We start from the raw sequence: 15,080 nt of genomic DNA on the forward strand, positions 1-15,080 counted from the left end.
TGAGCCACACTCCCAGCCCTTTCTGCTGTTTATTATACTTTAGATAGAGTCCCTTGGTTGTTCCTGGGGCCAGCTTTGGACCTCAATAATCCTCCAGCGTAGCTGGGATTACAAACATGAGCCAATACACACAGCTTGTGTTTTGAGATAGGGTCTTGCTAACTCTTTTGCCTGAAATATGCTCAAATTGAAAACTTCTCTTCTTTACCTCCCATTTAGCTGAAATTCCAGGCATGTGCCACCACACCTCACCTTAGCACAACCATTTTCTGAGTTGTGTGCATTTGTTTATTGTTGATTGGCAAGATTCAATTCTAAATTAATCAGAATCAAAATCTTGTGTTTGCCATCTTATATTCCAGAGGTTTGTTTGTTTGCTTGTTTATTTAATCGGTGGTAGAAAGATTTAAAGTCAGAGAATTACACTTGCTCAGCTGGCTCTACCTACATAACGCTACCATTTAAACCATGCCTGCAGCCTGGCTTTCTGCTAGACATTTTGATGATAGAATCTTATGAACTTTGGTGCCCCAGCTGACATCAAACCACCATCCTCTAGATCTCAGCCACTTTAACAGCTAGGATTTCAAGTGTGAGCCACTGGTGCCTAGCTTTTACAGAGTATTTTACATACAAGATCCTCAAAAACTCTTTAAAGAACTGAACAAAACTGATGATTGTTTCCAATGACCATCTTGGCATTTGGTGATGCTGCCAGACACACCAACACTTTTCAGTATATGAAAAAGAGGCCATGAGCCTTTGTATTGCAAGTTGATCACTCATTCTGCCCTGTTTAGCATGTACATGTGTTGCCACTGATAAATATCTTCTTAGTCCCTACAGCTTAGAGAAGTGTAGGCAGAAGTGTGAAAACTTTCTAATAATCTTAGCATTTTGCAGTCTTGGAAGTCTTATGCGAGGTTCACCATAGATAAATATTTAAGTTTGGTATCTGGCTAATGGGTAGCAAAGAGATCACTTCTAAATCAAGAGTAATTTGTCCAAAATAATGACTAGATCGAACTATGTCGGTCAACCTCTGAGAAAGCCAAACATTACTTTTATAAATAGAAAAATTAAAATGACCCTACAGAACCCATGACTCAAATTATCTGGAAAAAAAAATAATGTTTTGTGTTGATTTGTCAGCCTCAAAAGGTATAAAAGTCATGCAATTAACTGCAGGCACTCAGTCTGAGCCTGCAGCTTTTAGGTAACAGTGAATGAGAGCTGGGACTACTTCTCATATTTTATTAATAACCTGATCTAGAAACCCCAGCTCTTGTATCTAACCAGTCCTTTATTTTTCTCATTATAAGACAGTAAAATGTAACACAACAAAGTCTCTGAGTGCTTGGGATATTTAAATCTGGATTGCTCTGAAGGTCTTTTTGTGCAAAAAGGCCAGCATTTTGAATCGCTTGCTCTGTGGGACATGGCATTTATGAGCACTCGGGAGGTAATGGAACCCCACTGGCTGATCAGGACTTATAACCCAAACTCATTCATTTGAGCACGAGGAGCCCAGTAGAAGTGGGCATGGTAAATAAAAGGCAAAGACAAGAGAAATGCCACTGGTTGAGGACAAAGTAGATAGTTGCTGGGAAGATTAACCCTTTCTGGAGGGTAATTAATAAGCGTAGTCTGCCCTATTAGAAAACACAGTTGTGATCCACTTCTAGGAGCAGGGTAAAAAGATTCCTCAGGACTAAGGTAAGTGTACTTAGCAAAAAAACGTACCACAAAGACCAGAGGGAAAGCTCTGAAAACTGCTGGATCATCAGATCAATAGCCTCAAAGATGACTAAGTTAGGTAGCTTTACGCAGTTTAAACATTTGTGCACCGTGTATCCCCTGGCAGCCTTTTATTGACAGCTACAAATCAATGGTAATTTTTGATCATTTTCCACCTACATAAACCTATTGACCCCCATGGCCACCTTTGGGGCACTTCAAGTCATCAGAAATAATCAGAGGAGATGGTGTAAAGTTGTCAGACTGCCGAAGACTCTGAGAGCTTCATGCGTCACCAGGAGCAGAGTTGAGAGGTTAAAATGTAGTTCAGATCACCAGCAGCCCTCTTCTGGCAGTGTGTTCCAAAGATCCTCGGCTTTGTGCCCCAGAAAATGATGCACTGATTTGACCCTCATGTATGAAGAAGAAGAAGCAGAAGAAGCAGAAGAAGAAGCAGAAGAAGAAGCAGAAGAAGAAGCAGAAGAAGCAGAAGAAGAAGCAGAAGAAGCAGAAGAAGCAGAAGAAGAAGAAGAAGAAGAAGAAGAAGAAGAAGAAGAAGAAGAAGAAGAAGAAGAAGAAGAAGAAGAAGAAGAAGAAGAAGAAGAAGAAGCAGCAGCTAAATCTCTTTGGAAAGATTGTCTCTAGTAAAATAGTTCTTCCTAGGTCCCTTTATTGTGTTATTTGCTTCATCTACAACTAACCAAAGTAAACGATTACTTCTAGATATGAATGTGAATGGATATAAACATAAGAATAAACAAAGAAAAAAAGCAAGTGCAAACCCTGAAGCCACAAGTGAGCAATGCCACACACACACACACACACACACACACACACACACACACACACTGACTCAAAAGAATCAATAGGAAGGAAGCGTGAAGGGAAAGAAGGAATAAAAATAACAGAGAGGGAGAGGGAAGATTTTCTATGTTTAAGTTTTCTCATTGTTGTTATAAAGGTGATGTACAGAAGGGTTACAGTTATGTACGTTAGGTAAAGAGTGCATTTCTTTTTGGACAATGTCACCCTTTTCCTTGTTTCCAGTTTTCCTCTCCATCCCCACTCCCAGCTGTATAGTTCATTGTCACCTTAGTGGCTAGGTACCAATGTTGCCTTGGTTTACGCTCATTCCTTCCATTTCTTTTTTTTTTCAAGATGCATTGTATTAATTTATATTGTTAAATTTTTTTATTGTAAAGGTGATGTAGAGAGAGGTTAAGTTACGTAAGTCGAGTAATGAGCACTTTTCTTTTTGAACAATGTCACCCCTCCCTTATTTTCTCCCAGTTTTTTTCCCTCCTGACCCCTCTCCCCCACAAAGTGTATAGTTCATTTCCAACATCGTGTCTAGTGAGTACTACTGCTAAATTAGTTCGTCCTTTGTCCCACCATTTCAGTGCTTCCTCTTACACTCCCAAAGACAGACAGATAAATGAACAAACAGGACAAAAAGAAAAGAATACATAAACAGCAAAAAAAGAAAAAGAAAAAGAAAAAAAAAGGCTCTCTTGTTTCCATTTCCTGAAGCTCATTTTGATAACGATTCTTTTGTATGATCAGATGCACATAAACATTGTGTCTCTGTGTTCCTCTCCTAAAGAGTATCATCCTCCTTTGGTCTCAGGAAGAAGGAAAAATTTCTGGGAAAAAAATATCTGAAGAAGAAAAGGAGTATGGGTTGAAGGGGTTGTGGATTGATGAGGAGAGAATACTATAGAGGAACAGGAGAAAAGAATTAGGTGTGTGTGTGTGTGTGTGTGTGTGTGTGTGTGTGTGTGTAGGTGTTGGTATGGAGTGCTGTTTTTTAACTTTTTGCACTTAAAGCTGATACTCGGCTGGGGATATGGCCTAGTGGCAAGAGTGCTTGCCTCATATACATGAGGCCCTGGGTTCAATTCCCCAGCACCACATATACAGAAAATGGCCAGAAGTGTCGCTGTGGCTCAAGTGGCAGAGTGCTAGCCTTGAGCAAAAAGAAGCCAGGGACAGTGCTCAGGCCCTGAGTTCAAGCCCAGGACTGGCCAAAAAAAAAAAAAGCTGATACTCTACCACTTGAGGAATAGCTCCACTTCAGTTTTTTAGTCATTAATTAGAGATAAACTCTGACTTTCCTACAAGGATTATAGGCATAAAACATTGCCCTCTCAATGTGTGTCGGCCAGGGGGGGGTGGGGAGGGCAGGGAAAGTAATGACTTTTTCCACTGAGTAGGGGTAGCGGATGTATCTAACATAGGAAGGGGCAGAAACTAAAGAAAGATTTTCAAATCCTGAATCTAAGATGGTAAAAGTATTTTGTAATCCTGAATTTAAGGATACTAACATCTACCTTTCACAATAAGATTTTAAAAATCAGATTCTAAAATAGTAAACTTCAGTGTTAGAAGTCTATTCAGGAGAGAATAACATAAATTACTTCCTAATATATCAATGGATAAATTGATAAGGATTGTTTTGTCATTTTTTTTAATTTTCTTCACATTCTCCTGTGACCTAATCATTGACAAAATGGACAGCTATTCATGAGATCTCTTTGAGGGGTATGCATGTGTGGATGGGACTTTTTTCTTTTTCTTTTTCCATTTTCCTTTAGCTCTTCAGAAATAACAAATTATTCTAAGAATTTGTCCTGGGTATAATTTCATAATACAGAAATTCTCTTCTATATTCTAGTATGTGATTGTTTCTGTTTTTTAAGAGACAAAAGATAAATGTAAACCACATTAAGCAAAAAAGTGCTGCAATCACCCTTTGTGGGACCATACCTCTAAACATCTGTGCCAAACATCCCTGAATTTGAACTTGAGACTTACAGGTCATGCTTCTACATTAAGGCAGTGGAGGTTTTGAGGCCAGGGCATTTTGACTACTTTTGCTTTCAAGGATCTGAGCCATAAATGTTTATTAAAAGAATCTATAATGAAATCAGTTTTGTTATTTTTTTAATGGTTGCCTGGAGTATGTTGGATGACTAGATGCTGGTTGTTAATCATTAAGTACTCCTGTTACCGAAAGTGTTGGATGGGATTGCCATCTAGGGGCTGAACGAAATTCTCAGCTCTGAAATAAACTGTAATTGAGCAGGTGCAGCTACTGACAATATACATATGTTTTTGCTTTATCGCCCACATGCTTTTCATGTTTCTTATGACAAAAGCTATCTCTAAGTGTCCCCCACAGCCTACCTTTTTTTTAATCTATAATCTGTTAGAGGTGATTACAATTTACTTTGGAGCTTATGCTATTCTTCTTGGCAATATGCTATACAAAGAATTATTCTTTTTTTTTGCATTATTAATCTTGCTGGTGTTTGCCCTATTTCCGCAGAAAAGGAATCATTTACTGGCAAAGAATGTTTGTAATCAGGACTTGTAGCATCTTCAGATTTAATATTCATTATGGTCATTCTAGTTCTGTGCTATATTTATCTAAAAGACTCATTCAATGTTGTATGGAGAAATAAGGTTTTTAAATATGTATGATCTAACTTTTAATATTTTAAAAAAGAGAAATTAGTATTTCTGTAAAATTTGTTTCATAGTCTGGTCGCTTAGCAAATGTTTAAATATTAAAAGATTTCAAGAGGTTAGCATATAATATCATAATAAGTCTTATTGAAACAGGAAAATTGCCTTTACAAGTTTCTGATATGTAAAGGAAATTGTATTTTTATCTGCCTGGGTTTAACACATAATAAGAAGAGTTATCAACTGAAACTTGCAGACTAACAGTGACAGAAAACATGTAAAAAAAATTATCAGTACAGTGCCTCAGTTATATTTAGTTTATTTGGGAAATGGCTCCATGCTTGTTTTAGTGTCTTCCCCCCAAATTGTATTTGGCTATTTGAAAACTAAAGAGAATTCCTTACATGTAATTGTGCCTGACATGGTTGGCTAGCTATTTTCAGAAATAACTTCCTTTCTTCTTCCTTCCTCTCACTCCACTGGCCACCACCACCACCATCAACAACAACACACATACACAAAACACAACTGAAGGCTGTCATATCTAAACATTTAATCAACCAAGAAGGTTGCACACAACACTAAATGCATCTCACTCAGTCAAAACTTCCTTATGATGCTATAGCCAGTGGGTACAGTACACAACTGTGTGTGTGTACGCATGTTTATCTATATCCACATTACTACACCACTTGCAGACATAATTCCTACTTTAAATAGACATATCCACCCAGTCCAGATGTGAAAAGAACACCCTAGGGCCGTTCTAAGCATTAAGATTCTCAGCTCCAGTGTAGTTATGCAAAATATGTTAAATGTTTCTCTCCAAGCAAGAAAACAAACAAAAAAAATCCCATCTACTTCTGCTATTCCTTTTTAAAATTTTTTCTTTTAAATCAACACAGACTAAATTCTCAAAACCTAGGTAACAATTACTTTTGGCTTGTTTCCTATTGTTTAGTGATGGGGCTTTTTAACAAATGAAAATATGTTCACATTTATATTAATAGCACACTTCTCCAAGGGTGTGTTGTATAATGATAGTTCAATGGGCTTATAGCTGTATCCTCACATGTGTTAGTTTTATTGAATTTGTAAGTAATAAATACACACCGGGAGAATGAGAGAAGAAGGTTGGGGAGTTGGGAGGAGTCTTATATATAAACAAACAGCACTGGGGATTAGAGAATTAGAATCATTCTCGTTACGTCTCTCCGTATTTTAAGGTTTAAAAGGTGGGAAATTACCCCAGCCTCTGACTTGCAATTCATATGATGATTTTTTTTTTTATCATGAGCTGGATGCATCATCAATCTGGATGCCATGGATTTTTTTAATGTCCATATCCACATCTTTAGGTTGCAATATCTGAAAATGAAGATATTACCTGATCTACAGTTCCTGGGTTATCTGAGATCATATTTTGTCAACTGAAACATAGGGGTTAATATGGAGCAGTTAACATATAGGGACATAATAGTTAACAGATAGGAACAGTGAATAAATTAACTGAGTGTCACTAACAAAACTCCTAGCGAGAGTGGGGCTGGGGATATGGCCTAGTGGCAAGAGTGCCTGCCTCATATACATGAGGTCCTGGGTTCAATTCCCCAGCACCACATATACAGAAAATGGCCAGAAGTGGCGCTGTGGCTCAAGTGGCAGAGTGCTAGCCTTGAGCAAAAACAAGCCAGGGACAGTGCTCAGGCCCAGAGTCCAAGCCCCAGGACTGGCCAAAAAAACAAACAAACAAACAAAACTCCTAGTGAGAATTTGAAGGCCTGCTTCTCCTCTTTTTGGTGCAGAGATATGCATTGAACCAGGTGTGTCAGAGAAAGGATCTTTCACCTGTCAGTGCCCATTTCCTTAAAAAAAAAAAAATCCCATCTGTCACCTTTTTTACAGGGTACGAGGCATGAAGCCCACCTCTATGGGTTAGAGCCATTCACCACCTACCACATTGGCGTGGTGGCCATGAACTGTGCAGGAGAAGTTTCAAGCCCCTGGACTCGGATTCGCACTTTTGAGTCGTCCCCCAGTGGACTGGGCAACTTTACAGTTGAACAGAAAGAAAATGGTCGGGCATTGCTACTCCAGTGGTCAGAGCCTGTGAGAACCAATGGAGTCCTGAAGGTAATGTCCACCCCACATGTGAAATCATGTTGGGTGTCCTCTGGCTACATAGAGGAGCCCCGGTATGCCAACAGGCCACTGTGGGAAAAGTCCTTTCACAGACTACTTAATTCTGCATGATGACATACCTCCAGGCACTTACTCATAGATCAGAGAAAAGTCCTCTGTGTGTGTGTGTGTGTGAGAGAGAGAGAGAGAGAGAGAGAGAGAGAGATATTTGCTACAAACCTAGCTCAGAGATGAATGTTTTTTCCATATAGTATCTCATTTAATCCTTACATTACCCCCCACTAGGTGGGAACCGCAGCAGATTAGGAGGCACATTAAAACTAAATAGCTTCTTGAGCCCACAGTTATAAATGATCAGGATGGGATTTGAGGCTAGGAAGTCACAATAGATCTGAACTCTCAAAGACCGTGCTCTTACTGCCTCTGGATTATCCTGCCCGGTGATCTGCTGAAGCCTTGCTGAATTTGCACTTTAGACAGGGATCACTAAGCCACACATACATGTCTGCTAATTCCCTGACTTCCATATGTAGCCATGAGAAAGATTTGCAAGTAGCAAATGTGACATCCTGGCGTCACCAGCCTGTGGGAACAAAGGAGATGACATTCCCACACAGAGCCTGTGTGCTGATGCCTTTTACCCTCATCTCCTTTTCTGATAATATTCCTCAATGGTGGTAGTGGCTGGTGCCTCAGTCTCCCCTGACCCTCATACTCCTTAGGCCTTCCTCACCTAACCTGCTGGCAGGGACTGCAAAATCCCCAGTCTCCAGCTACCATTGCCACTGCCTGCTTTTTCTCAAGGTGGCAAAGACATCCATGCTAATTCCACATTAAACAATTTAAGACGAACTGCAACTTTTTATCATTATTATGAGTGGGGTGGGTGGGTGGGTAGGTGTGCCTGTCCTGGGGCTTGAACTCAGGACCCTTTCTTACCTTGTGCTCAAAGCTGGCACTCTGCCACTTGAGTCACCCCTCTATCTCCAGCTTTTAGGTGGTTAACTGGAGAGAAGAATCTCATGGACTTTCTGCCTGGGCTGACTTGGAACCCTGATCCTTACATCTCAGCCTCCTGTGTAGCTAGGATTACAAACCAGGGCCATGTGTCCCTGAAAATTCTTGCCTTTTCTCCTGGCAAGGCTTCTAGAAAGCATTGGTCTTTCTCCCAGCACCCTGCTTCTCTCTAGCATGACTGACAAGAGGAACGTTGACTCCTCTTACCTTCAATTACATTTCACCAAATATTTATTGAGTTTCTACTAAGTGCCGTGCACTTATTCAAGAGTGAACATGACAAGAAAAGGTCCCTGCTGTCGCCACCCTTACAACGTGTATGAATCAGTGTGGAGGAGGATAGAAGTGGAGAGGAGAGACAGAAAAGCAAACAATATGCCGGTAAATAAACAAGCAAGGGAATTTCAGAGAGTGATGGATGCTATAAAGAAAATTAAATAGAGTAATGTAATTATGCCTGCTCAGGCTATTTTAGAATGGATAATCATTTGAATTGAGTTGACATTTGAGCTGAGCCCTGAATGACAAGACAGAGTCAGTCATGTGAAGATATGGGGCACAACATTCCAGGCAACATGAACAGCAAAGGCAAGGCCTGGAGGCAGGAATGAACTTGGTGCATTCAAGGAAAGGAGAAAATCCAGTGTGGATGAAGCACTGGGGAGGAGGGAAAGATGGCCCTAGAAGAGACTCAGGCATTGGTCAGAGGCACAGTATGCCCAATCTTGTAGGCTGTGGATTAGAGCTGGGAATTTATTCCACATGCAATGAAAATGTATTAAAGGCTAGAAGCAAATGAATAGAAAGATCTCATTTCTGTTTGTAAAAGTAACTTCAGCTCATGTGTGGAGAGCATTCCAAGGCATTAGAGAATTCAGGTTGGAATTGATAATGGCTCTAGTTGGAATAGCAATTGATAAGTCGAAGAACTGGAGATACATACACGATAGAGATGGAAATTCTGTTGATAGACTGACTAACATAGATGTAAAATATAAAGGGAAAATTACTTCTCAATGACTTCTAAGTTTTGGCCTTGAGCTGATAACTCAGAGAGTCGGATAGGAGAACAGGTTTGAGGGGAAAGTAGGCAGTCAGAGGTACAAGGCTAGAATGCCCAAGAGAAGTCATCATCCCAATAAATATCTGGAATCTGTTACCGGAAGCTGTGGTGCTGGGCCATTTGGTGGTAGAACACTTGCTTAGCATCTGCAAATGGAAAAGAGGAAAGAGAGGTAGAAAGGAAAGTAAGTAAATGGAAGATCCCAAAATTGAGGAGAAAATATGACAAGTGCCACTGAGAGACCAAGTGTCATGAGGGCTGAGAAGTGACTCTGGCTTTGAGAACAAGGTCACTCCTGGGCAGATCACGTGGCGGAATGGGACCCCTGAGTAGGAGGGCTTGAGGAAAAACTTGCAAGGGTGGAAATGTGGACAGAAGCTCCTAAAAGAAGCTTTCAGTGGGAGAGAAGAGCTGAGGAATGGGACAGTAGCCAGGGTATTGAAGTTTTATTTTAAAAAAAGAAGAAGAAGAAAAGAAACCTACTAGATTATGTGCATATGCTCTGGAAATAACCTGAGAAGGAGATTGTGAAAAACATTGCAGAATAAAGTCATTTGGAGGAAGGAAAAGATGAGACATGAGCTTGAGTGGTCTCTAATAGAGGACACATACTCATTTCACCTACAGCAAAAGGAAAGATGACAAATACAGATGCCCCTCAATTTACAATGGATTACATCCATTGTTAGTTAACAATATTGTTAAACAGACATGAGTTTTAACATACCTAATGTATGTCCGGACTGTGTCTTGCCTCCCTTAAATATGTATAAAGACCATCTCACTTTACATCATAACTTTATAATATTTTCTATGTATGCCTACTACAAAATTACCTGCTACAAAATACCTCTATAGATATGCTTTCTAGCCATCACAAAGTCGAAATAAAGGGCCATCTATAGTGTAAGTATAGAATCATAGGGATAGCCAAAAATGATATATCACTTGAGAACATTTCATTCTAGTTTGTCTTTTCTGAGGAAACTAATAACTAATAACATCAACATTGTTGGTCCTGTGGTGAAAGGGGAAGATGTTGGCAGGTAATAGGAAAAGGAGAAATCACAAAGTAATTGCTCTGAAGAAAGGAGAGAGAAAATGCAGTAAAAATAGGATTATAGTTTGGTAATTACTGCCTTAAAATGTATTTATGGCTAGTTAGAGTGAGAGTTGGGTATGGATCAAGTGGTAGAGTGTTTGCTTAGTAGGCTCGAGGTCCTGAGTTCAAACTCCTATGCTGTTAAAAAGGAAAGATGTTTAAAATGAGACCAAGACAGGTGGACCCTTGTCTTTGGGCCTCTGGCATGGAATAACACAGCATACTGGGAATGCATGGTGGAAAATCACTGCTTATATCATGAACCACATACATAGAGTTCTGTGGAAGATAGAACATTTAAATCTGCCCTACCTACCCTAGGCAGAATGAGATCAGATATATGTAGCATCTATAAAATAGTAAGTTTGAACATTCTTTCATAGATAGATACCCAGGCATGATGATTTAAGCTTGTAATTCTAGCAACTTGGGCTGGGGAGATTGTGGAGGATCATGGTTCAAAACCAGCCTACATATAAAAGTTCATGATGCTCTGTCACAACCAATGGCTTAGTACAGTGGTAAATGCTTGTCATCCCAGCTATGAGGGAAGCACAATAGCTGGGCATGGGGGCATATGCCACTCATTCTCAGCAACTCAGGAAAACACAAGTAGGGAGTTAATGGCCCAAGCATAAAATGATTAATTCAACAAAGGGCTGCAGGTGTGACTCAATTAGTAGAGTCAAACTTCATGCTACTTAGTAGACACAAGACTCTAAGTTCAATTTTTTAAAGGCACCACTTCAGTTTAATAACCTTGGGGTTTCGATAAAAAGCTTATATATTATCCAATTGTTTGTTTTTAATTTGTTATTATAAAAGGTGATACACATAGTCAGGTAATGAGTACATTTCATTGAACAGTGTCACCCCCTTCCTCATTTTCTCCAAGTTTTGTCTCTCCCAACCCTTCGCCCCATTAAATTGTATAGTTCATTTCCAACACAGTGTCTAGTGGGTATCACTGCTGAATCAGCCACCCTTTGTCCCACCGTTTCTATGTTTATCCAACTTTAAAATTATGGTTTCTCTTTGGGTGGATCTTATTTTGAATTTTTTTCTTAAGTCACATTTCCAAAATTGCTATCTTAATACTCCTTCTGGAGTATTGAGAGTCATCCAAATCAGGCACGAAGAGGGTAAGTGAAAATTCTGAAAGGCTGAGGTGCTATACAAAGAGTAATCCTACTACTCTTGATCTCTTTGCTTCCCTTCTCCAGATGTACAACATCTTCAGCGATGGGCTGCTCGAGTACACAGGTTTGAATCGCCAGTTTCTCTTCCGACGTCTGGACCCCTTCACCCTCTACACTCTGACCCTGGAGGCCTGTACAGAGGCAGGTTGTGCACACTCAGCACCCCAACTTCTCTGGACACAGGAAGCCTCTCCAGACTCGCAGTTGGCTCCTACAGTCCACAGGGTGGCGTCCACCAGTGTTGAACTGCACTGGTCTGAGCCTGTTCATCCCAATGGAAAGATTATTCGCTATGAAGTGATTCACAGGTGCTTTGAGGGCAAAGCTGGGGGTAATCGGATAACCCAGGCTGATGAGAAAATTGTTTTCTCTGAATACAATTCTGAAAGGAAAACATTCACATATAACGACACAGATTTGCAGCCAGGGACACTGTGTGAATATAAAATCTGTGCTTGGAATTCGGTGGGGAATACCTGTAGCTCTTGGATCGTGGTGAGAACATTAGAAGCACCTCCAGAGACACTGTCACCACCTGAGGTATCTTATGTATCGATGAATCCTCCAGAACTACTGATTTCCTGGAGGCCTCCAGAGCAGTCGAATGGCATTATCCAGTCCTATAAGCTACAAAGGAATGGAATGCTCTATCCTTTCTCCTTTGATGCTGTGACTTTCAATTACACTGACAATAAGCTACTTCCTTTTTCCACCTATAGTTATGCAGTCCTGGGCTGCACAAGTGGAGGCTGCACCACTAGCATTCCCACGCACATCACAACCCCTGAGGCTGCTCCATCCGGAGTCAGTCCTCCAATTCTTTGGACCATCAGTGCCAGCCAAATAAATGTATCTTGGTCACCTCCCTCACTTCCCAATGGAAGGATCACTCAATATTTGCTTAAATGTGATGGCGAGGAGTACCTGGCTGGGCAGAACCTGTCCCTGCTGTTATCTCACCTACAGCCTTACACTCAGTACAGTGTTTCCCTCACGGCCTGCACAAATGGAGGATGTACAACAAGTGTGTCCAAATCTGCCTGGACAAGGGAAGCACCGCCAGAGAACATGGATCCCCCAACATTGCAAGTCACTGGCTCAGCATCCATAGAAATCACATGGAAGCCCCCAAGAAATCCAAATGGCCAGATGAGAAGTTATGAACTTAGGAGGGATGGAACTATGGTGTATACTGGCCTGGAAACCCGCTACCATGACTTTACCCTTACCCCAGGTGTGGAATATGGCTACACAGTGGTTGCCATCAACAGCCAAGGAAGCATCCTCAGTCCACTTGTCAAAGAACGCACCAGCCCCTCTGCACCCTCAGGGATGGAACCTCCAAAACTATATGCTAAGGGACCTCAGGAGATCGTAGTGACTTGGGACCCTCCAGTGAAGACCAATGGTGACATCCTCAACTATACCCTCTTCATCCGTGAGCTGTTTGACAGGGAAACAAAAGCCACACACTTCCACACAACCCACAAGTCTTTTGGTACTAGGTCATTCACAGTGAAACAGCTCAAGCCATTTCACAGGTAGGTTTTGAGTTTTCCATTGGGTTTTCTAAAAGCCCACTGTCCTTCCTGCTGTGTAATTCCTTGGTCCAATCCAATGAAGACTCAAAGAACAAGATGTATGATGGTCATACTTGTTCCCTGACCACTGAAAGTTCCACAGTGGACAATCCCACTGTCATCTGACCAAAACTTTTCTTGCATGAGGTCTGGAGAGTAGAATTCTTGCAAGTGGTCTTTTGATAATGATTATTACTCCAGAAAGATTTGCAAAGACTTTACCCTTTCTAGAACAAATAAGTGCAGAGATGGGGTTGGGTTCCTAAACTGAGTCCCTCCTGAAGCATTTCTTGGATGGTAGGTACTTAGAGCCCAAGGATCACCTATGAACAAAATGACAGTGTATGAGAAAGTAGCAGTGAGAGCTATAGCATGGGCCATTCTTGCACTGCTATCACAATTTCTTTTGTAGGGACGCCTTGTTCTGGAACCCAGGACTTTAGGAAGCTCTTTATCCAATGATACTGAGACTCTTCTGAATACTTCTTCATTCACCTCAGGATTCCCTCATATCCTTGAACCTGTGACTTCTCAGCTGACCCTGCCTTACTAGTTCAAATTTTTCCTGGCAGTTTTGGGTGGGTTTTGTGCGATGCATGGAGGTGTAGTGCTCCCAAAATAAAGAAATTTTGCCACCAACACTCTTGCCATGGCTTGAGAAATGGCTTGGCATCTTTCCTCATCTCATTTTCAGAAACTTACATCTCCAGAGAGGAGAGTAATAAAATACATTTTAGACTCAAAATTCAGTAAATGAATAGAAACCCTTAAAAAAGTAAAAGCTTGAAGAATGTTGATTTCCAGCCAGCACATGTAAAACTCCTGCTATAATTATAATCTACTGATGTGTAGATTAGATAGTCCTATAATTATCTCTGATATATAGTGCTGTTTAAATGAAACATTCATGGTCTTATGCATCTACTTGTGACAATTATTTGGAGTTGTATTAAATATTAAACAGTAATTACAACTTCCTAAGGTATACTGTGTGACTTGGCCTTTATCTTCCTGTGACTTGGACATTAAAAATGCCCATATTAGCTCCTGAGCTGTGCATTTTATACAGGCTTCTTCTTTAGTTGACTATTCATGCCAGTCATAGAAATCTTGTGATCACCCTTTGAAACTGATGTTCAAAAATATTGCTAGGGGATGAACTGATTTTCCAGAGGTGAAAGGGGTTTTTTACTATGCTGAAGAAGAAAAAATTAAGATTAATCTAGCAAACCCACCAATGACATTGAAGCACTTGTGTGAGATCCCTTCATGGTCCATTCTAATTGAAGCTGTCATTGATATTCATGGCATAAAACAGAGCATCACGCGGTATGAAGCTTAGGTTCCAGCTTCATTGCCAGGCCTGGGGTTTACAAGTTCTGCATTTTTTGCTCAAGACTGGTGCTCTACTGCTTGAGCCAGAGCTCTACATTCTGCCTGTTTGGTGGTTAATTGGAAATGGGAGCCTCATGGACTTCCGGCCCTAGCTGGCTTGGAACTGAGAACCTCAGAGCTCAACTTCCTGAGTAGCTAGGATTACAAACATGAGCCACTGATGCTCAGATTGTGCCATTTTTTTTATTTGTTTGTTCAGTTGGTTTTAAAGCATAGTGATGTCTACTGACATTGGAATTAGCATGTCTCTATGGATGTATCTGCAGCTGGTCAGTAGGTAGACAGAAATGCCCTAGTGCCCGAAGGAGACTGACACAGGCTTTAAAAACAACCACAGAAAGTCCAGAAAAAGAATTATCTCTATTTGGAAAATCAAA

At 40.6% G+C, this 15,080-nt stretch overlaps 1 protein-coding gene across 1 annotated transcript in view; it reads left to right on the forward strand.

Moving 5' to 3' along the window:
• Nucleotides 1-15,080, forward strand: part of Ush2a (usherin) — a 618,626-nt gene that overhangs the window by 560,145 nt on the left and 43,401 nt on the right. The window contains exons 61-62 of the mRNA XM_048356772.1: nt 7,111-7,338; nt 11,753-13,269. Of these exons, the coding sequence (XP_048212729.1) occupies nt 7,111-7,338; nt 11,753-13,269 (1,745 nt within the window). The remainder of the gene's footprint in view (nt 1-7,110; nt 7,339-11,752; nt 13,270-15,080) is intronic.

The sequence above is a fragment of the Perognathus longimembris genome, chromosome 11 (genome assembly GCF_023159225.1).
Source record: "Perognathus longimembris pacificus isolate PPM17 chromosome 11, ASM2315922v1, whole genome shotgun sequence".
In the NCBI taxonomy this organism is placed as follows: domain Eukaryota; kingdom Metazoa; phylum Chordata; class Mammalia; order Rodentia; family Heteromyidae; genus Perognathus; species Perognathus longimembris.